Source organism: Falco rusticolus, chromosome 19 (assembly GCF_015220075.1).
Source record: "Falco rusticolus isolate bFalRus1 chromosome 19, bFalRus1.pri, whole genome shotgun sequence".
NCBI classification, from domain to species: domain Eukaryota; kingdom Metazoa; phylum Chordata; class Aves; order Falconiformes; family Falconidae; genus Falco; species Falco rusticolus.
Window position 1 is genome coordinate 3,754,000 of NC_051205.1, and position 20,762 is coordinate 3,774,761.

At 64.0% G+C, this 20,762-nt stretch overlaps 2 protein-coding genes and 1 long non-coding RNA gene across 4 annotated transcripts; 2 read left to right on the forward strand and 1 right to left on the reverse strand.

The window, feature by feature from the left end:
* Positions 1–502: 502 nt before the first annotated feature.
* On the forward strand, positions 503–4,104 carry PRIM1 (DNA primase subunit 1). The gene is made up of 13 exons (XM_037371344.1): positions 503–641; positions 800–957; positions 1,925–2,034; positions 2,140–2,213; positions 2,450–2,586; positions 2,653–2,711; positions 2,788–2,897; positions 3,001–3,092; positions 3,176–3,320; positions 3,404–3,473; positions 3,553–3,635; positions 3,715–3,813; positions 3,934–4,104. The coding sequence occupies exons 1-13, from the start codon at positions 539–541 to the stop codon at positions 3,951–3,953; spliced, it is 1,260 nt and encodes a 419-aa protein (XP_037227241.1). The 5' UTR covers positions 503–538; the 3' UTR covers positions 3,954–4,104.
* Positions 4,105–4,117: 13 nt separating this feature from the next.
* Positions 4,118–15,958, forward strand: NACA (nascent polypeptide associated complex subunit alpha). Of its 2 annotated transcripts, XM_037371346.1 has the most exons (8): positions 4,392–4,523; positions 5,061–5,132; positions 13,780–13,865; positions 13,994–14,071; positions 14,576–14,722; positions 14,977–15,105; positions 15,452–15,574; positions 15,828–15,958. In XM_037371346.1, exons 2-8 carry the CDS (start codon positions 5,063–5,065, stop codon positions 15,840–15,842), a joined length of 648 nt encoding a protein of 215 aa, XP_037227243.1. In that variant the 5' UTR covers positions 4,392–4,523; positions 5,061–5,062; the 3' UTR covers positions 15,843–15,958. The 2 variants fall into 2 exon arrangements, with proteins under 2 accessions (XP_037227244.1, XP_037227243.1); XM_037371347.1 differs by lacking the exon at positions 5,061–5,132 and having other exon boundaries at positions 4,118–4,523.
* LOC119140243 lies at positions 10,778–11,325 on the reverse strand. The gene is made up of 3 exons (XR_005101567.1): positions 11,303–11,325; positions 10,874–10,963; positions 10,778–10,801 (listed from the first exon to the last, which is right to left on the reverse strand). It is a non-coding gene; the product is annotated as an uncharacterized LOC119140243 (long non-coding RNA).
* Positions 15,959–20,762: the final 4,804 nt, after the last annotated feature.

Consider the following 20,762-nt stretch of genomic DNA (forward strand, 5'->3'; position numbering starts at 1 on the left):
GCAACGGCGGCGGGAGAGCGCGGGGGCGGCCGTCCCCCTCCCGATCCGGTCCAGTCCCCTCCCCCGCCGCCCGCCCCCCCGGGGCTCGGTGGCGTCGCGGTGCTGCCACTTCAAGCCCGGTGGGCGGCCGGTCCCGGGGCTGCGGGCTCTGCGCGGGGGTCTGCTCCGGTCCTCGGGCTGCCCGGGGGTCTGCTCGGGTCCCGGTGCTGCGGGCTGTGCGCGGGGGTCTGCTCGGGTCCCGGGGGTCGGCTCCGGTCCCGGGGCTGCGGGGGCTGCTCGGGGGTCTGCTCCGGTCCTGGCGCTTCCCTCTGGCAGCAGCCGGGTCGGGTCCGGTCGCAGCCGTGCGTCCGCCGAGGACCCGTTAAACCGGGAGCGGGGCAGCGCCTGCGGGTTCCCGCACCCCCGCGCTGCCCCCCGGGACCCCTCGGTGCTTGGCGCGCCCCGCGCTGCCCCCGCCCCGGGGCCGGACTACAGCTCCCGGCGGCCCCCGGTGCCCGCCCCCGGTGCCCGCCCCCGCCGCTTCCCGCCGCCACCCGCCATGGCGCCGTTCGAGCCGGAGGCGCTGCCCGAGCTGCTCCCAGTCTTCTACCGGCGGCTCTTCCCGTACGGCGCCTACGGCCGCTGGCTCGGCTACGGCGGCGGTGAGCGGGGCGGGGGGCAGCGCGGGGGTCCCGGGGGCGCTGGGGGTGCCGGCGGGTGGGTGCCCTGACCGGGCTCTGGGGCACCGGGGGGAGCAGGGCGGGGGGGAGCTGGGGGGGAGGCAGTGAGGGCCCCCCCCAACCCGCCCGCGCCCCCGCAGTGGTGAAGAACTACTTCCAGCTGCGGGAATTCTCCTTCACGCTGCGGGACGATGTCTACGTGCGGTTCCAGTCCTTCGGCAGCCCCCAGGAGCTGGAGCGGGAGCTGCAGAGGACCAACCCCTACAAGATCGATATCGGGGCCATCTACTCCCACCGGGTGAGTCCTGCGCCCCCCCGGCACCGCGACCGGGAGCCCCGGCACCCTCACCAGGAGCCCCACCAGTAGCCATGGCATCCCAACTGGGAGCTCTGGCACCCCAACTGGGAGCCCCAGCAGCGTGGCACCCGAACTGGGAGCCCTGGCACCCTGACCAGGAGCCCCACCAGTAGCCATGGCATCCCAACCAGTAGCCATAGCACCCCAACTGGGAGCTCTGGCACCCCAACTGGGAGCCTCAGCATCATGGCACCCCGACCAGGAGCCCTGGCACCCCAACTGGGAACCCTGGCACTCTCGCCAGGAGCCCCGACTGGGAGCTACGGCACCCTGACCAGAAGCCTCCAGCACCATGACCAGGAGCCCCAGCACCATGGCATCCCAACTGGGAGCCCTGTCCTCTAGCCCCGGCACCCTGTCCTCTAGCCCCGGCACCCTGTCCTCTAGCCCCGGCACCCTGACCAGTAGCCCTGGCACTCCAACTGGGAGCCCTGGCACCCTCACCAGGAGCCCTGACCGGGCGCTCTGGCATCCTGACCAGGAGCCCCAGTGCCCTGGCACCCCGACTGGGAGCCTGGACCAGTAGCCCTGGCACCCCGACTGGGAGCCCGGACCAGTAGCCCTGGCACCCCGACTGGGAGCCCCGGCACCCTGTCCAGTAGCCATGGCACCCTGACTGGGAGATCCGGCACCCTGTCCAGTAGCCATGGCACCCCGACTGGGAGCCCCAGCACCCTGTCCAGTAGCCATGGCACCCTGACTGGGAGCCCCGGCACCCTGTCCAGTAGCCCTGGCACCCCGACTGGGAGATCCGGCACCCTGACCAGTAGCCATGGCACCCTGACTGGGACCCCCAGCAGGAGCTCTGGCACCCCAACCGGGAGCCCTGGTGCCAGCTGGCCCCAGGGGGACACAGCCCCAAGCTCATGGGGTCCCCAGCCAGCGCTGAGCTCATCCTGTCCCACAGCCCAACCAGCACAACACGGTGCACCTGGGGGGGGCCTTCCAGCCTCAGGAGAAGGAGCTGGTCTTTGACATCGACATGACGGACTACGACGACGTGCGGACATGCTGCAGGTTCCTGGGGGTGTTCACAGCACAAGCTGGAATAGCTGGTGGGTGTTGGGGGGGGGTGTGAACGGGCACGGGGCAGCCCTCTGACCCACCACGCTCTGCCTCCAGCTCAGCTGACATCTGCTCCAAGTGCTGGACCCTGATGACCATCGCCATCCGCGTCATTGACCGCGCGCTTGTGGGTGAGGGTCTCGGGGACCTATGTGGCCCCGTCCTCATGCACTGAGGATGCGCCCAGACCATGCTTTGCCCCATAGAGACACCAGGGCCCCAAAGCAGGGAGCGGGGCAGCGCTCTCGTGGGGCTGGGGGGAGCAGAGGATGCGCTGGTGCCCGGCGGGTTGGCAGCGCTGCCAGGCTTAGGCAGACGCTGCAGCCCATCCCAGCGCGCTCCTGCAGCCTGGCTGTTCCCTGCGCAGAGGACCTGGGCATGAAGCATCGTCTGTGGGTGTACTCGGGCCGGCGGGGTGTCCACTGCTGGGTGTGCGACGACGCGGTGCGGAAGTGGTCCCCGGCGCTGCGGGCGGCCACCGTGGAGTACCTGAGCCTGGTGAAGGTGGGTGCGCGCAGGGCCAGGCAGCCCCTGCCCACTCCCCAAGGTTGACCACTGCTGTCCCCCCAGGGCGGAGCAGAGACCGTGAAGAAGGTGAACCTCTCTGAGCCCATCCACCCCTTCATCAGGTTGGTGGGGACACCCTTGCCCAGCCCCTACAGCCCCCAGCCGTGGGGTGCTGAGCCTCTCCCCACTGCTCCGCAGGCGGTCGGTCAGCGTGGTGGAGAAGTACTTCGAGGCGTTCGCACTGGTGAGCCAGGACATCCTGGGCAGCCCGGAGAGCTGGGAGAAGGTGCTGGCACTTGTCCCGGAGGATATCCTTCCCAGAGCGGCCCTACCATCCCGGGTCTGGAGGGAGGGTCCCTGCGGGTGGAGCGGGGTCAGCCGTGTCCGTGATCAGCCTTGACCACCGGCCACAGCACCGTGAGCTGCTGCAGGGCGAGTTCCCCAAGAAGCGGGACTCGGTGCAGCGCTGGGAGCTGCTGAAGAGCAGGATGGAGCGGACGCGGGTAAGTGGCTGTGGAGCTGCCCCAGGCAGGGGGCCAGGTGCTGCTACCTGCCCCGCTGCCCCCTGACCCACCTATCCCCACAGCGGGGGCCGGGGGCCGGGAAGAACGCGCCGTGCTATGCAGACTGGGAGATCATGCTGCAGTACTGCTTTCCCCGCCTCGACATCAACGTCAGCAAAAGCATCGGGCACCTGCTGAAGAGCCCTTTCAGCGTCCACCCCAAAACAGGTGGCTCTGGTGGTCTGTGGGGACGGGGACCCCTGGGGACCCCCGGGGCCGGGACCCCCAGCAGTGACTCCCCTCTCGTGCAGGTCGTATTTCGGTGCCGCTGGATCTGCAGAGGCTGGACCAGTTTGACCCATTTGCTGTCCCCACCATCAGGTACGTGAGCAGGGCAGGCGTCACAGGGGGTCCCGGCTGTACCGGCAGCCCCCCACACACATCCCACCGTCTCCCACAGTTCCCTGTGCCACGAGCTGGACACAGCTGGCCAAGACGGGGAGCAGGATGGTGAGGAAACGGAGCCAAAGCGCCGTGTGCGGGGTGAGTGGGGCCGGGGCTGGGGCACTGGGGGTCCCCACTGCCCACTCTTGTTCCCACTCAACCCCCTGAATCCTCCCAGACTATAAGAAGACGAGCCTGGCGCCCTACGTGCGGGTCTTCGAGCAGTTCGTGGAGGAGATGGAGCACGCCCGGAGAGGAGAGCTGCTCCGCAGGAGCGGTAAGTGCCAGGCAGGGATGCAGCTGGCAGGGGGACCCTCAAGGGGACCCCAAAGGGGACCCCCATGGCTCTGAGAAACTGCTCTTTTTCTGTAAAAATTCCCATTTCTCCTCTCTGCAGACCTACAAGGAGATTTCTGAGGCCTCCAGGCTGCCATGGGACCAACTGCCATCACCAATTCCTGTGTCATCACCTCCACCGCCAGCTGCCAGGGGTCCTGGTGCCTCGGAGCTGGGGCGCCAGCTCCCTGATCCCCTCCCCCCCAGTCCCACGCGGGCCCTTCCCACCTTTTGTACCTTTTCTACGCAAAGACCATTAAATGTCTGTGGTCACCCGCGTGCCTGCGCCCGGGACGCGCCCAGGTGGGAGGGGGCCGGGGTCCCTGCCCCACAGCGGGGGGGATTCGGTTGGCACCCGGGGGGTCCCTGCCCTACAACCGGGGGTCCTTGCTGGCACCCACAGGGTCCCTGCCCCACAGTCAGGGGTCCTTGCTGGCACCCGGGGGTTCCCTGTCAGCATCCGGGAGGTTCCAGTCCCACACCCCCAGGGCCCGGCCCGGCCAGGGCCCGGAACGGTGGAGCGCGGCCTTCCGGGCGGGGCGGGCTGCTGGGCCGCTGCCCCTTGCCCCGGAAGTGCTCGTCCTCCCGGAAGTGGTGCCTCCAGCCGCTCTGTCTCTTTCCGCCGCCATCTTGGGCCCTGCTCCCCGCACAGTGAGTCCCGCCGCTGTTATCCGCCGCCATCCGCCGCCACCCGGGGTCGGGGCTGCTGCCGGGGCTGCCTGCTGCTCGCGGGCCGCGGCCGGGCCGGGAGGGGGGCGGGAGGGCGGCGGCGGGCCCGGCCGAAGCCGCCGCTGGGGCCGTGGTCGCGCCGGGAAGGCCGGCGGGGACGGCGCCGCGCACCGGGAAGGAGCCGCCCGCTCTGGGGAGAGGGGAGAGGCGGCCGGGGTGGCGGGCCGGGCCCCCGGGGGAGACCGGCTCCGCAGCCCGGCGGGGGAAGCACCGTTGGCAGCCCCGGGTGGGACCGGGCTCGGCCCGTGCTGTTCGGCGCTCGGGGCCCGTTGGGCCCGGGGTGTCCGGGACCGAGCGGGCAGCTGAGCCGTCCCTCCTGACCTGCCGGTACCGGGAGGCGTTCAGTGCCCCAGGCAGCGGCTGGCGGGTGGCTGTGGGAAGGGCCAGGGACCGGCGGCCGCCCTGGGGCTGTCCGGAGCCCCGGCGAGCCCGGGCCTGGTGCGTTCTCCCTCTCCCCAGAAATGCCTGGCGAAGCTACAGAAACCGTCCCGGCCACGGAGCAGGAGCTGCCGCAGCCGCAGGCTGAGACAGGTGAGGCGGGGGCGGGGGGTGTCGCGACTTCGGGGAGGGGGCGAAACGTGCTACGGGGGGGGAACGGCCCTGCGGCCCCTGGGCCCCCGGGCCCCCAGTCGCTTTTAAAGGGGAAGGTCGGACGCTGGTGTGTTTCACCCCTGCCCGGTGGGTTCTTGGGTGACACGGGAGCGGCGGAGCCAGGGCTGGGGGTCCTCGGGGGGCGAGGACCTGGTGGCAGCAGGTGCTCTGCTCCGTGTTACCCCAGGGGTGCTGGGGGCTGCACCAAGGCCTGAGGGTCTTTCTCAGCTTCTGCATCGTTGTGCCGTGGGCCGAAGGAAATGGTGTTCCTTCTGTAGCTTCTTACCCCAAAACACATCGGTATTGCTAAAGTCACGTTATTTGTGGGCCCTCGTGTCCCAAACTATCAGGGAGAGCGCTGTATCGGCACGCTCTGTACCTTGCTCGTATGTTCCCATACGGATTTGGGTGTTGGAGCAGTGCAAGTGGGAGGAGGGCGGCCGGAGCTGGGTTGAGGTGCAGCCGCGTGGTGACTGGGACGTTCAGAGATGCCTACAAACGTTAATAATCCCTTTGCACACTGGAACCGGTCGGGTCTGGGAAGGTGATGCATGGCTCCATGTTGGAATCACAGTGCGGCTGGGGAGTGTTGCTGTGCTGGTGGCGGGGGGCGGCCCAGGGATTTGGGGCAGCTCAGAAACACGCAGGCGGGGGAGCGCGGGCTCCTGTGCCCACCGTGGGGCAGGAGGTGGTGCCCAGCCTGCGCTGCCTGTTGTGCTGCCCAGCTGCCTTGATGGTGTCCCAGGTGCTGCGGTGCAAATGCTCTGCCCAGGTTTCCTGCGTCTGCTCCAGGCCACGGGAATATGTGACCAGGCGTTGTCACCCAGCTTGGGGGAACCACGTGGGGCACGGTGGTGTATGGAGTCTGTCCAAAGGGCGCCTTGGATTTGGGGAACACGAGGGAAGTGGGACCTTCCCTCCGGTCGGGAGGTGCTGGCAGAAAGGCCCCTGGGAGGAGACGGCCCCCCATGCCCAGTGCGGCTGAATGACAGCTGTCAGTGTGACAGCTGCGGTTTCGGGTCCTGGGGAGCTGCTGTACTTTTGGTCTCTCTCCAGGCGTAGCTGGGATTCTTGCGTGGGGGCACTTAGCAGCGTGTCCCCCCTTCCCGGAATGGCTTTTCTCATGGTCTCAGGCAACAACTGGCATGTTTTCTCCTCTTGAGCACTGCTACCCTTGAGTGACTGACAGCTTCATGGAGGAGACAGAGGTCAGTAGAAGCCAGCAGTGGGCAGCTTGTGCTGAGCAGGAAATGCAGGACCTGTTCTCCGGCCCTGGGGCAGCAACACGGGCAGCTGCAGAGGCTGGAGCAGCTGCGGGGGGACCGTTAGGTAGGTCTGCAGGTGGAGGGGGGGTGTGGGTGCGACGGCTGTCACATCTGCCTTGCCTCTACTCAGCCGGCTGTTCTGAGATCCGGCAGCACAAGAGGAGCTGGGGGTGCTGGCGCAGATCACCCCGTGGGTGGGAGTCGCAAGCAGTTTCCTTTGACATTAGTCTTATTCTTTGGAGGTTGGCTGCTCCATGGAAAGCTTGTGAGATTGGGTGCAGCAGTCTCTAATCCAGCAGTAGAGGGGGTTTGGCTTTGGGATGTGGGCAGCCAGACCGCGGAAGGCTCTGCAGCCTGCTTGTTTGAAGCATCCCTTAAAAATTATATGTGCTTCTTGACAATCCTGTGAGGCAGGGCTGTCAGTGCAGAAGTGGTGAATTGAAATATTGTGCTTATCACAGGAATGTCCTCAAACGGTGCTGGTGAGGTGTTGGTGGAGTTGGAAAAGGAACAGGAGGAGCTGGCAGGGATAAATGAGCTTTCCAGAAAAGGGTGTTGTCTGAGTAGCCTGTTCTGTAAAGGTCTTGGGACCAGCTCAGCTCTTGGCAGGTTTTGTTTCTCCTTTTTGAGGCGCCAGTAAGTTCTCTGGAGCAGGAAGTGTCCTGGCACCCGTTGGCACGAGGCACTGATGTCTGGCACTCATTGAGTAGCTGCTCAGCTCCAGGCAGGTTCCCGCCTCCTCCCACCATCCCACATTTCAGGGTAGGCGGGGGAAATGGGGCGTTGGAATCATCTTTCAGGGCCAGGCCGCTGTTCTTGGACAGAGAAAGGGATGTTGCCCACAGAGGAGGCTGCTGTGAGTTCCACGCACATGTTGCTGCTTTGCACGGTAGGGAGGCAAGGACTTGAGTCTGTGATTAGCCCTAATTGCAGCATGGGAGAGGTGGGGCAATGGAATTGCTGGCAGAACCCCTGTCGCAGGTCAGCGGGTGACCTGTGCAGAGCTGGATGCGGCTGCAGCGGTGAGCCGGTGCCCCGTGCGGAAGCAGGAGGAGATCTGTCGTTCCCTCGATGTGCTGAGGTCTCTGCAAACCTGACTGTGGTTTGGGCTCCGCAGCTGTCGGTGGCTTCTCCTTGGCAGCTGGCCTGGCAGCACTCCCCTCACTGTCCCTGCCAGCGGACCTGCCGGGACACGCTGCCTTCGTGTTCGGGGTTGGTGCCGTGCACGGGGCTGGAGCTGCTGAGGGGCGGGTGTGTGGCTGGGCCGGTTCTGCTCTCCCGACTGGCAGTGGTGCCGGTTACGCTGGTCGGACAAGCGCTGCTCTCCCTGGCTCTCACAGCCCTTTCCCCTGAGCGGTTCCCTCTGATCCTGAGCTGGCGTTCGGGAACGCCGGGCTCTCGCCGGGCTCCCAGTGCTGGCTGGAGGCAGGCACGTGCTGGGGGAGCTGGATGGCAAGTGCCCTCCCTCAGTGGGACTTGTCTTAACAAACTGTTGTTCTCACCTCAGCTCCAGCTGCCCTTCCTCCCGCAGCCCCTGTTACTGCTCCTGTCACAGCACCAGGTACTCAGGACCCTCCTCGTTAACACCTCGTGTGCCACATTAACCAGAGTTTGCTGTTCTGGGTGGTTGCAGTTACATTAACCCTAACAGCTTGCACAGGGGAGCGCAGGTCACTGCGTGGGAGTCAGGACTCGGGGTCCTGTCCCCTCAGTGCGGTTGAGCCACGCCGCTCCCCTGTGTCTTGGTGTCCTCGTCCCTGAAGGGCGTGTGCCTGCCAGGAGGGGCTGCCTGTGTCCCACTGGGGCTGGAGGGAGGGGGCTGCCTGCTGCCAGTGCGCTCCTGGAGCAGTTATGCATGCCAGTGTGTTCAATTTGACTTTTCCTTCCTATCCTCGGGTGGGTCCTTGTTGCCCTCCCTGCTCCTGCCAGCCCGGGATGCCATTTCCCAGACTCGGGAGCAGCGCTGGGGCTCTGGCCAGGCCTCCGGAGCTGCATGGAGGTGGTGGCAGCCCCTTTGGGTAGGGAAGAGCCAAGGGTAGAGCTGGCAGCAAAGCCTGGCCCCTGGCCTGCTGGGGCTTCCTGGCGTTTCAGGTGCCACCCCGTGCCGTGCCAGGGTTCCCTCTAAAGAGGGAAGCCTGGGGTGGCAGTGCTGATCCCAGCAGCGGGTTTTTTTCATTTGTCACTTGTGCCCATCAGCTGGCTTATGCTGGCACGGCGCTCTCTAGAATTGGTGCCGGTTTCTAGAAGTGGATGAACGCCCCGGTCTGCACTGGGTTGGTGGGTCGGGCAGACGTTCCTCTGCTGCCCTAGAGGCCAGGCACGAAGGCTGGGGTAGGCCAGGGCCAGGACGGGGCCGGCTGTGCTGGGCACGCTGCCTTCTGCTGGCCTCCCCTCCCTCTCTCCCTGCTCTCACGGGTTCACTCTGTTTCTCTCCTTTAGCTGTTCTTCATGCTGCTCATTCCCCACCTCTGACTCCATCTCCGGGCCCCGCTGGCCAGGCTCTCCCAGCGGAGCCGCCCAGCCCTGCCGCGACTCTGCCTGTCCCTGCTGGGCCCCCGGCCCCCGTTTCCCCACCTGTGGTCCCAGCAGCAGCGATCCCCGTGTTTTCTCTTCCCCCCCAGCTCCCTGCCCCAGCTCTGCAGGTCCCAGTTACCACCTCCCCTCCTCCAGCTCCGCAGTCCCCAATGGGTTTTGCAGCCCCAGGATCTCCAGGGCCTGCCCCAGTTAGCCCAGTGTCTCCGGGACTCCCAGCCCCAGTGTTGCCTGCTCTGGCCGCTGCTCCTGCCGCAGTGACGGTGGCCCCCCTCGCCCCTGCCATGAGCCCTGGCTCTCCCCCCACAGCTCTCACTTCTCCTGTGAAAGCTGCCGTCCCCATGAGCCCCACGGGAGCTGCAGCCCAGGCCCCTCTGCCTGCCCCCACAGCAGCCTCCGCAGCCCCCGCCGCTTCCCTGGCCCCCGGGGCAGCCCCGGCTGCTCTCCTCCTGCCCCCTTCCCTTCCCCTGACACCATCTCCCCCACCAGCGTCCCCCACTTTCCTGCCTGCTCCTGCCGCGCCTCCCGAGGCTGCAGCTTGTCCCCAGAGCCCGGGCTCTCCCCCTCTTCCCACAGCAGCCCCTCCGTGCCCTGTCTTGGCTGCCCCAGCAGTACCAGTGTCTCCTGGCAGCCCTGCCTCCACCCTGCTGGCTTCTGCCTCGGCCTCTCCCCGAGCCCCAGCCCCCAGCTCTCCCCTGCCCCCCCCAGCTCCTCCCCAGTGCCAAGCCCTGACCAGTGCCATCTCTCCTCCTGGCTTCCTGGCTGCCCCCGTGGCCCTGGCCCCGTTGTCACCTGCTGCCCCTCTTGTGCCAGCTGTGATGTCTCCTGGGAGTAATGCTATTGCCCCGCAGGGCCTGACCCCTGGTGCTCCAGTCTCTCCACTGGTTCCAGTTGCTCCTTCTCTTGCCCAGACCTGTCCTGTGGACCCTGTCCCAGTGGACCCGGCTGCTGCCCCTGCAGCTCTGGGAGAGCCAGTCCCTCCCTCCATGGCCAGGACACCTCCTGAGGGCCCGGACCCTCAGGCAGCGCCTGCCGCTGTGGCCGTTCCCATCGCTCCTGCCCTGTCAAAACCCTCTCTGGGAGCTGCCCCATCTCCCCCAGGGCCACCAGTGGCAGCAGCCATGGCTGCTTTGGCTAAAGCAGCTCCAGTGAGTCCTGTCTCCCCACCGGTAGCTCCTGTGCCTGCTGCCCCCTCAGCCCCTTCCAGCTCCCCACCTGTCACACCAGCGATGGCAGCTCTGGCCACCCCTCCTGCAACCAGAGTGGCTCCCATGAGCCCAGTCACTGCCCTGTCAGCTCCTTCTGCCCCTGCCACACCAGCTCCACCAGCTCCGGCTGCCCCTTCTGCGGCCAAATTGCCACCTGTGAGCCCTGTCACTGCCACATCTGACCCCTCTGCCAGCTCCCTGCCTGTCACACCGGTGGTGGCAGCTCCATCCACCCCTCCTGCAGCCAAAGTGGCTCCCGTGAGCCTGGTTGCTTCCCCATCTACACCTTCTGTCCCTGCTATGCCAACTTCAGCTGCCCCTCCTGCAGCGAGGTCACCTCCCACCGCACCTGCCCCCTCTGCCAGCTCCCTGCCTGTCACACCGGTGGTGGAAGCTCCATCCATTCTTCCTGCAGTCAAAGTGGCTTCTCTGAGCCCGGTCACTGCCCCTTCTGCTCCTTCTGTCCCTGCCAGCTCCCCACCTGTCACCCCAGCAGTGGCAGCCCTAGCAGCTCCTGCCACCCCTCCCGCAGCCAAAGCAGCTCCCAAGAGCCCTGTTGCTGCTCCCTCGGCCCCTGCCACACCAGCTCCTGCATCTCCACCAGCTCCAGCTGCTCCTCCTGCAGCCAAAGCAGCTCCCAAGAGCCCTGTTGCTGCTCCTTCGGCCCCTGCCACACCAGCTCCTGCATCTCCACCAGCTGCTCCTGCAGCCAAAGTGGCTCCCAAGAGCCCTGTTGCTGCTCCCTCAGCTCCTGCATCTCCACCAGCTGCTCCTGCAGCCAAAGCGGCTCCCAAGAGCCCAGTTGCTGCTCCCTCAGCTCCTGCCACACCAGCTTCTGCTTCTCCACCAGCTCCAGCTGCTCCTGCAGCCAAAGCAGCTCCCAAGAGCCCTGTTGCTGCTCCCTCGGCCCCTGCCACACCAGCTCCTGCATCTCCCCCAGCTCCAGCTGCCCCTCCTGCAGCCAAAGCAGCTCCCAAGAGCCCTGTTGCTGCTCCCTCGGCCCCTGCCACACCAGCTCCTGCATCTCCCCCAGCTCCAGCTGCCCCTCCTGCAGCCAAAGCAGCTCCCAAGAGCCCAGTTGCTGCTCCCTCGGCCCCTGCCACACCAGCTCCTGCATCTCCCCCAGCTCCAGCTGCCCCTCCTGCAGCCAAAGCAGCTCCCAAGAGCCCTGTTGCTGCTCCCTCAGCTCCTGCATCTCCACCAGCTCCAGCTGTGCCCTCCACAGCCAAAGCGGCTCCCAAGGGCCCTGTTGCTGCTCCCTCGGCCCCTGCCACACCAGCTTCTGCTTCTCCACCAGCTCCAGGTGCCCCCCCTGCAGCCAAAAAGCCTCCCAAGAGCTCTGGTGTGGCTCCCAAGAGCCCTGTTGCTGCTCCCTCGGCCCCTGCCACACCAGCTCCTGCATCTCCACCAGCTCCAGCTGCTCCTCCTGCAGCCAAAGCAGCTCCCAAGAGCCCTGTTGCTGCTCCCTCGGCCCCTGCCACACCAGCTCCTGCATCTCCAGCTGCTCCCCCTGCAGCTAAAAAGCCTCTGAAGAGCAGCCCTGGCCCTGCTCCACAGGCTCCCTCTGCCCCTGCTGCTCCAGTGCCAGCGGCTCCACCAGCCCCAGCTGCAGCCAAAGCGCCTCCCAAGCGCCCTGCTGCAGCCCCATCATCTCCTGCAGCCCCACCAGCTCCAGCTGCCCCCCCAGCAGCCCTGGCACCCAGCATGCCAGCTCCCACTCCAGGCACGGCTGCCCCAGCCCCAGGGCTTCCTGGTGCCCCCCCAAAGCCATCAGCCAGTTGTGCAGGCCCTGCTCCCCAGAAGCCAGAGGGCAGCCCTCCTGGCTCTGCCCCGGCAGGTAACCTTCCCTCGCCTGCCCCTTCTGCGCCGAGCGCTCCCCCTGCAAAGAAGCAGACCCCTCCTGGGAAAGTCACCAAGCCGTCCCCCCGCCCACCCCCATCCAAGCCCCCCTCGAAGGCCCCAGCCCCTGTCAGCTCTGCCGTCGATGACGATGACCTGCCGCCTCTGATCCCCCCCGAGCTGCCCGCTGCCAAGCCGCCGGTGCAGCCCATCCTGGTGGACTTCTCTCCCCGAGCAGCCGTGGCCCCCGCTGAGGCCCCTGCTCCTCCGGCTAAGCAGCCTGTCCTGAGGAATGACAAGGGTATTTGCCACCTCGGTTTGCCGTGTGCATGGAGTGTCACTGGCTGCCCACCAGATACTAACCCGTAGATGGGGCGCTTGGCGTGTTGCTCTAGACGAATAGTCTGTGGAGGTGCCGCGGTGGAGGCAGGCCTGAACCGTGCCAGACCGGGCTGAACCTGCCCGAGCAGCCGGTGAGCCGGGGAATGGGGAAGGGAGATGCCCCGTGGCCGCGGGATCGGGCAGGTCAGGGCTCGGCATGGTCCAGTGCCAGCGAGTCAGTGTCACTAATGCGTGTTTTCAGGCACGGAGCACGGTGTGGCTTGAGGCATGGGTGCTGCGATTGTTGCCTGAGCTGGCTTCACACGGAGGCTCTGGGAAGAGCTGCCACGTGCCTGTACCCTGGGGGGGCTGTCTGCCATCCACCGTGGTGTTCCCTGTGTCTGTCTGCTAGCAAAGGGGAGCTACGGGCACTGCCAGTGCCAAAATGGGCCTGTCCCCACACACTGGGGAAAGTCCTTCGCCTGGCTGAACTGTTGGGGGCCCCCAGGCACACACCGACAGTCTGCAGAGAGCTTTGTCGGGGGCTCCTGCGTGCTCTGCACGGCCATGGGCACAGAGGCCCTTTCCAGAGAAGGAAACAGGACTGAATTCAGGTAACAGCTGCATGAGAGGACATCGTGGTCACCCTCTGGCCTCCTCTAAGGCTGGAGACACCCGGCTGTGCTTTGTTCACTCCTGCGTGGTCGGACACGGCTGTACGATGGTTCACAAGCTAATGGTGGCACTGCGGCAGTGGCACAGGAGCTGGCAGCCCTCTGAGCCTCCCCGGCTCCAGCAGCGTTCAGGACCTGGCACAGAGGCCAACCTGAGCGTCCAAAGATGCTGTTCCCTGGTGGGGATTTTCGAGGTAATTGCAAATCGCCTCGTGTAGCAAAGTCACGGAAAGGTGCAGAAGCCCCAAGGACTCGGGGATTCGAGTCTCAGTTCCATGCTGTGTGTCTGAGCTCCTGTAACTCCAGCTTCACCACTGCCTGAACAGAGGGAAACCGAGGGAGTCCCAGTCAGTGCCAGGCCTGAGGAGCGCTGCCCTGTGCTCCTCCTCCAGCCGCGCTGCCACGCCGGCCACCACGGTGCCTCAAACTGGGGGGAGCAGCTGGGGCTGTCTCCTGGGGCCTCAGCATTCCGGAGGCAGCGTCCAGGCATCTGCGGTGCTCTGGCAGCCCTTCCACCATGGTGAGCATGCTCAGAACAGGCTTTTGTGCTCCCTGCTGCTGATGGTGTTTGGGGTTGCAGAGAGCACTCCTTCCACCTGATCCTGCTTGACCGTGCGGGCTGGAAATGGTGTCAGCACTCAGAACCCCCAGCAACAAGGGCTGCACTGGAGCAGTGCAGTTCTTTGATCTTGCTGTGTCCCCTGGACCTACCTGAGCTGGAAAGAGACACGTGTGTTTGTTTCTGTAGGGTCTGGAACAGAGTCTGACAGTGATGAATCCGTACCAGAGCTCGAAGAGCAAGACTCTACACAGGCCACGACGCAGCAGGCACAGGTAGGGCAGGCGGCACACGCTGGCCACGTCCCTGCACCCAGCAGCAGCAGCAGAGCAGGATCCCTGCTGGTGCTGTCCATCACCACCTCGGGGTTGTCACGGATTCCTCTTGTTTTCTATCCTTGCAGCTTGCAGCAGCAGCTGAAATAGATGAAGAACCTGTCAGCAAAGCAAAACAGAGCCGGAGCGAAAAGAAAGCACGGAAGGTGAGGTGGGGTGGTGGCTGGACCAAACCTGTACATGGTGAACAGCCTGCCCGTGGGTGGCTGGGGTTTGCCTCAGGGTCTGGCACGGTATCCTCGAGTGCTGGGGCCTTTGCCCCACCTGCTGCTCCTCCCCTCCCGCCCCGTACAATAGCAGCTGGGCGTTGGGGAGCCAAGAGCTTTGTATGACTTTCTGCCCTCATCAGGCCCCTGGGCAGGGGGACACCCCATCTGTGGGCAAAATTCCGTGTCTGGAGGGGCTCAGGGCTGTGCTACAGATCCTGCCAGTCCTGGGAGAGTTCCCTCCCGGGCTCCCACTGCATTGTCAGGCTAAAAGCCTGGGATTGCTTCTCCTCCACAGCAGTAAAATGCACATTTTCATTTGCAAGAGCACACCGATCGTTGGACCCGGGTCTCTGGAGAGCAGATGAGTGGATGCATCTTTACACAGGCTGGGCTGTCTCAGTAACTTCTTTCCCTCGCTTACTTTTCTCTCATGTTTTTCAGGCAATGTCTAAACTGGGCCTTCGCCAGGTGACAGGAGTAACCAGAGTCACCATCCGGAAATCTAAGAACATCCTCTTCGTCATCACAAAGCCAGACGTATACAAGAGCCCAGCATCAGACACCTACATAGTCTTTGGTGAAGCGAAGGTGAGCTGACTGCAGAGTGTCTGGCAGCTGCGTTAATCCGTGTTTGCAGCAGCTGCTCTGTGCCACTCCAGAGGGATGTGGGCAGACCGGGGGTGCGCGTTGAGGGCCAGCTTCCCAGCTGCGTTGTTCGGCAGAGCTGTTTGATGTGCTGGCACTGCTGCAGGGTGGGGAGCACAGCTGCGGCACGCCGAGCCTGCATGCTGGCATCCTGCTTTGCACGAGGCCAGCCTCACTCACACCTTTTCCTCCTCCAGATCGAAGACCTGTCCCAGCAAGCCCAGCTGGCAGCTGCCGAAAAGTTCAAAGTGCAAGGAGAAACTGTTTCAAACATCCAAGAAAACACACAGACTCCCACCGTGCAGGAGGAGAGCGAGGAAGAGGAGGTACGCCTTCCCCAGCCTGGTTCTGCAGGGCTGGGCACTTCACCGTGGGGCTGAGCCGGCTGCAAAGCCTCCAGAGTTTGTGTTAAGACCCATGGTTTTCTTTCCTCCATCCGTGTCTTCACCATGATGGGAAAAGGAGAGCACAGGGTCCTTCCCTGGGGGGATCTGGTCCCAGGCACTGCCAGGGGACTGTCCCCAGGCCTGGGCAGTACCCGGCCTTGCCTCCCAGCTTCTGTCTGCGTGGCCTGAGCAGGAGCTGCCCCAGTCCAGACAATCCCATTTCCCTCTGCCAGGCACGGAACAAACCGTGGTCGGGCTGGCGTGAACCCTGTTCTGTCTCCTTTAGGTTGACGAAACTGGCGTCGAGGTGAAAGACATTGAGCTGGTGATGTCACAGGCGAACGTGTCCCGAGCAAAGGCAGTCCGTGCCCTGAAGAACAACAGTAACGATATTGTAAACGCTATAATGGTGAGTGCCTGGCCAGGTGGGCCTGGCGCCCGGGGAGGAGGGAGAACCATTCCCGGTGGGATGTCCCTGGGGGGAGATGTGCAGCACGTAGTTCCCATGCGGCTGCTGCCGCACGTAGGGCATGAGCTGAGGGACGGGATGTGCCTCCCGCCTGCAGCCGTGGTGCTGGATTCCTCTGCGTGTCAGGGGCCGGGCTGTAGGGCTCTGTGCTGCCGGCAAGGCTGGCTCCTAACGTGCCTTTCTCTCTCTGCAGGAGTTGACGATGTAGCTGCCAGAGGGAGGAGCGTTTTTTGGTGTTTCAGAGAAAAGTAAAATGCAACTAAATTTAAAATTTGTACTATTTCTATCAATTAATAAAAGTTGTGGCTTATTGTTGGTGAAACACTTTCTGCTCCATGTTGGCTTTGCTACCTTCCCCTCCCTGGTAGCCAAGGTCCCAGGGTGGAGCCTTCCTCCCGGGAAGATCTCAGCACCGATACCCTGTCCCGTCCCGCTGCAGCGGAAGAACACCTGCCCGTTCCCTCATTTCCTTCCTGTCCTGGAGGTCGGCTGGCCATGAGCCCCAGTGTCACCACCATGCCTGGGACACTGGGTCCAGCCCAGGCCGTCTCCTTCAATAGACAGCGGGAGGTCCCAGATGGGAGGCGAGGAGCCCGCTGCAGGGTGTCACCTTCATCCCCCCCGACGTTCCTTTGGTGACCATGAGCTTCTTACTTCCCTGCAGCTGTGGGGTGGGGATGGACTGGGGCATCGCACACCTTCCAGCCTGAGCCGAAGGGAGGCTGAGGCTCGTCCAGCTTCAGGTCCGCTGTTGCAACCTGCTGCTTTGCTGGATGGGGCGGCACAGCAGGGCTGAGCAGTGGAAGGCACTGCGCTCGGGAAGCCTCTGCTCATCCAGAAAGCCGCTCCTTGCAGGCAGAGGGAATCTTCCCCCCCACTCGCAGGGGAGTGAGCTGACGTCTACCCTCCCACGGCCCTGAGTCTCACGAAATGCAGAGGCTGGAGCTGCGAAAATGGGCATCTTGCTGCCGTTTAGCAGAATTTTCTCCCCTGTGCCATGAATGCTGGGTTTCGGAACAGCTCATTAAAGCTGATGAGTGACATGGCAGCACAGGCAGCCAGCGAGAAGCCCAAGAGGAAATAATGGCGATGCCAGCTGGGAGCCCTCCGTTACCCTGCAGCCCACCCATGCAGGTGGGCAGAGCTCCCACCTGCCGGGAGGCAGCAGCGCAAGGGGCTGCAAGGGAGGGTGGCCATGGGCAAGCCCGGGTGGGGGGGATTGAGTGGGAGGCTTGTGCAGCGGTGTTTGACAGTTTTAATTAAGAAACTGGAAAGCTGCTGGCCCAGGGAGCAGCGATGGGATTTCAGAGCAGCTTCCAGCTCTGAGAGGTTGAATTCGGAGGCCACAGGCAGGAACGAGGCCTGGAGAGGCCCCATCTGCTCGGTGCGGAGTTGAGTTTTCATTAGTACCGTGCTCGATTCCCTGTGCTGTTCCCTGACTGCCCGCTGGAGCAGGAATTGGCTTTTGATTTGGCCCAGGGTTTCACTATCCAGTTGCTCAGCTGGCAGGCGGGCATTTCGCGTTCCCAGTTCCCAAATGCTGCTGCTCGCTCCCGAGCCTGGTCCTGGTCTGTGCTCCTCGTGATGAGCTGGGATGCCTTTGGCGTGAATCACTGCATCTCCCAGGGGAAGCTGCCTTTTTTTTTTTTTTTTTTTTGGTAAGACATGTGCTCTGGGGAAGGCCCAGCACGAGCGTCCCCCTCTGCAGCGGTGCCGGGGGCTCGGCGCTGGTATGGCGGCACAGCGCAGGCCCTGCAGCAGTGCAGGATGAAGGCCCAGCGGGCAGCACGTGCTGCCATGCACAGGGGTGTGGGCCCAAACCTGCCGGCTCGGGGCAGCTGGGGAGGGTAAAAATGACCCCAGGGTGGGCTGGAGAAGGGTTCTGCCGGGCACAGGCTCGGTGGGAGCAGCCAGGGCCCCATGGCCCATGGGGCTGGGAACAGGCCCAGGGATGAGGCCCACCCAGGAATGGGCCTGGAGACAGGGCTGAGCAGGGAACAGGTCCGGGGATGGTGACCAGCTGGGGACAGGGCCAAGCTGGGAACAGGCTCAGTGATGGGGCCAGGCCAGGAACGGGCGTGGGGAGGGGGCTCAGCTGGAAATGGGTGTGTGGACAGGGCCCAGCTGGGAACAGGCCCAGGGATGGGGCCAGCCAGGTCTGGGCCCAGGGATGAGGCTTAGCCAGGAACGGGTCCGGGAACAGGGCTGAGCAGGGAACAGGCCTGGGGACTGGGCCCAGCTGGGACAACAGGCCAGGGGATGGAGCCAAGCCAGGAATGGGCCTGGGGCCGGAGCCCAGCTGGGAACGGGCCTGGGGATGGGGCCCAGGTGGGAACAGGCCCAGGGATGGGGCCCAGCCAGGAACGGGCCCGGGGCAGCATCCAGCCAGGAACAGGCCTGGGTATGGGGCCCAACCGGGAATGGGCCCAGGGATGGTGTCCAGCAGGGAACAGGCCCAGGGATGGGGCCCAGCCAGGAATGGGCCCAGGGGCAGCATCCATCCAGGAATGGGCCCGGGGATGGTACCCAGCCAGGAACAGGCCTGGGGACAGTATCCAGCCAGGAATGGGCCCAGGGGCAGTGTCCAGCCATGGACAGGCCAGTGATGGGCCCTGTGCGAGGACTGGGCTGCGGGACCCTGAGGCCTTTCGCTCACCTCTACCTTCAGTCTGGACAGTGACCTTCCCCGATTCCCTGCTCTGCATTGTCCCTTTCAGGAAGGATTCTTTGGGATGGGCCACAAAGACAGATGACCTGGCATTGAAAGGCCTGTTTGGGGCGGCCGTTCTCTCCTTCTCTGGCTTTGGGAGGTAGCATGCCACCTCCCCAAGGATGGCCACCTCAGCACAGCCACCTCAGCACGGCCACCTCAGCACGGCCACCTCAGCACAGCCACCTCAGCATGGCCACCTCGGCACGGCCACCTCAGCACAGCCACCTCAGCATGGCCACCTCGGCACGGCCACCTTGGCATGGCCACCTCAGCACAGCCACCTCAGCATGGCCACCTCGGCACAGCCACCTCTGCAAGGATGGCCACCTTGGCACGGCCACCTCGGCACGGCCACCTCAGCAATGGCCACCTTGGCATGGCCACCTCCCCAAGGATGGCCACCTCAGCACGGCCACCTCAGCATGGCCACATCAGCACGGCCACCTCGGCACGGCCACCTCTGCACAGCCACCTCGGCACAGCCACCTCAGCACGGCCATCTCGGCGTGGCCACCTCCCCAAGGATGGCCACCTCAGCACGGCCACCTCGGCACCTGCAGTGGCCACGGCTGCCCATCACTGAGGATGTGCCAGCAGGAGTGTCCGATGGGGGGGAACGAGATGGCACCGGTTGTTCATGTCTGCCCTGTTAAATCGTGAAAAATTGTAAATCCTGTGCCTTGGGTTTTCTTCATACACTTGAGTACTTGGAACAGCTACCATGAACTAACCAGAGAACCAAGTTGTAGGTCAACTTAGGAAAAAATAAGAGGTTTTCATTGTTGTAGCCTGGGTCTTCAAACGTTAAGAGAACAACTTTTAATGGCCTTTAGGAACTGCGGGTTCAGTGCTTTAAGAACATGGTGGCTGTCAGGTAAGAGTGAATTTGTGGAGCAGGTTTGACTAAGACGTTACTGCTAGGAATGGAAGTAGAGTTACGGTGTGTCGAAAGGGTGAGCAGCAACGTGTTGTTTCTGAAAAACTCTAGCTTAGGTGACCTGCCGTCTTGGAAAACATTGAACCCATGGGATGTTGACCTGTTAAATATAATGGTAACAGAAAGGCAGTGAGAATGCATTTTGTTAATGAAGTTGTCAACTGAAAGAAAAGGGTAGGCTTTGCGACATTCTAATATTCTGCCACAACTTAATCTGTTCTGTGCATTTGTCATTCTTCAGTACAATATCTAAATAATTTCAGCCCCAAATTTCTGACTTGGGTGAAATAAAATTCAAGAATTGTGAAGCCTGTATTAGGATCCAAAAGAAATACTTACAGAAAAGAATCTAGGAACAGGTGAGTTCTCAAAACTAAAAAAAAAAAAAAAAAAAGTATTTCTTAAGATGCTTTATTAGACCTGTAGGTAGCTAAATTTAGCCAACGGCACTTGAAAATAGCTACATTACCAAAATTTATTCCCTCTTTATTCATTAGGTAATAAATATTTCTTTGTCTGGAGTAAGAAAATGGGTATGTAAGAGAGCTCTGGTGTTTTACAATGGTGGGGAGACCCCCAGCCATGGTGGCACACAGAAAGACCCCCAGCCATGGTGGAGCACACAGGGAGACCCCCGGCCCTGCGGAGAGACCCCCACCCCTGGCAGTGCCCCATGGGGAGACCCTCAGCCACCGTGGGGGACCTGCAGAGAGACTCCTGACTGTGCAGAGACCCCTGGTCCCAGCAGGGGCCTATGGAGAGACCCTTGGCCATGGTGGGGGACCGGCAGGGAGACTTCCAGCCCTGCAGAGAGACCCCTGCTCTTGGCAGGGGCCCATGGAGACACCCCTGGCCACAGTGAGGGACCCCTGGAGAGACCCCCAGCCACAGCAGGGCCCTGTGGAGAGACCCCCAATTCTGGTGGGGACCCATGGAGAGACCCCTGGTGCCAGCAGGGCCCTGTGGAGAGACAGCCAGCCCTGGCAGGGGCCCGCAGGGAGACCCCCAGCCGTGGCGAGGCGGGGCCTGGAAATGCCCTGAGGAGAGACCCCTGGCCCTGGTGGGGACCCACAGAGACCCCTGGTCCTAGCAAGGGCCTGTAGAGAACCCCCGGCCATGATGGGGGACCCAGGGGGAGACTCCCAGCCCTGCAGAGAGACCCCTGTTCCTAGCAGGGGCCCATGGTGAGACCCTCAGCCACGGGGGGGGACCCCTGGAGAGATCCCCGGCCCTGGCAGGGCCCTGTGGGCAGGGGTCCGTGGGGAGACCCCCAACACCGGTGGGGAACCTGCAGAGAGACCCCCAGCCATAGCGGGGGCCCGAAGGGAGACCCCCGTCCCCGGCAGCCCTCGGGGGAAGGCAGGGGGCGGGCTGCCCCGTCGCCACGGCAACGGCGGGCCCCGCCCCGGGCCGCCGGGCCGCACTGCGCCTGCGCGGCGAGAAGCTGCTAGAAGGGAGGAGGGAGCGGGCGCGCGGGC

What these genes read in the sequence shown, in the direction of transcription:
- PRIM1 (XM_037371344.1), top strand. Translation starts at nt 539, where the DNA reads ATGGCGCCGTTCGAGCCGGAGGCGCTGCCCGAGCTGCTCCCAGTCTTC. An exon ending in CTGGCTCGGCTACGGCGGCG is followed by an intron (nt 642 to 799) that starts GTGAGCGGGGCG and finishes GCGCCCCCGCAG; the next exon opens with TGGTGAAGAACTACTTCCAG. An exon ending in CAGCGTCCACCCCAAAACAG is followed by an intron (nt 3,321 to 3,403) that starts GTGGCTCTGGTG and finishes CCTCTCGTGCAG; the next exon opens with GTCGTATTTCGGTGCCGCTG.
- NACA (XM_037371347.1), top strand. Translation starts at nt 4,133, where the DNA reads ATGTCTGTGGTCACCCGCGTGCCTGCGCCCGGGACGCGCCCAGGTGGG. An exon ending in CCACGACGCAGCAGGCACAG is followed by an intron (nt 13,866 to 13,993) that starts GTAGGGCAGGCG and finishes CTATCCTTGCAG; the next exon opens with CTTGCAGCAGCAGCTGAAAT. An exon ending in TAGTCTTTGGTGAAGCGAAG is followed by an intron (nt 14,723 to 14,976) that starts GTGAGCTGACTG and finishes TTCCTCCTCCAG; the next exon opens with ATCGAAGACCTGTCCCAGCA.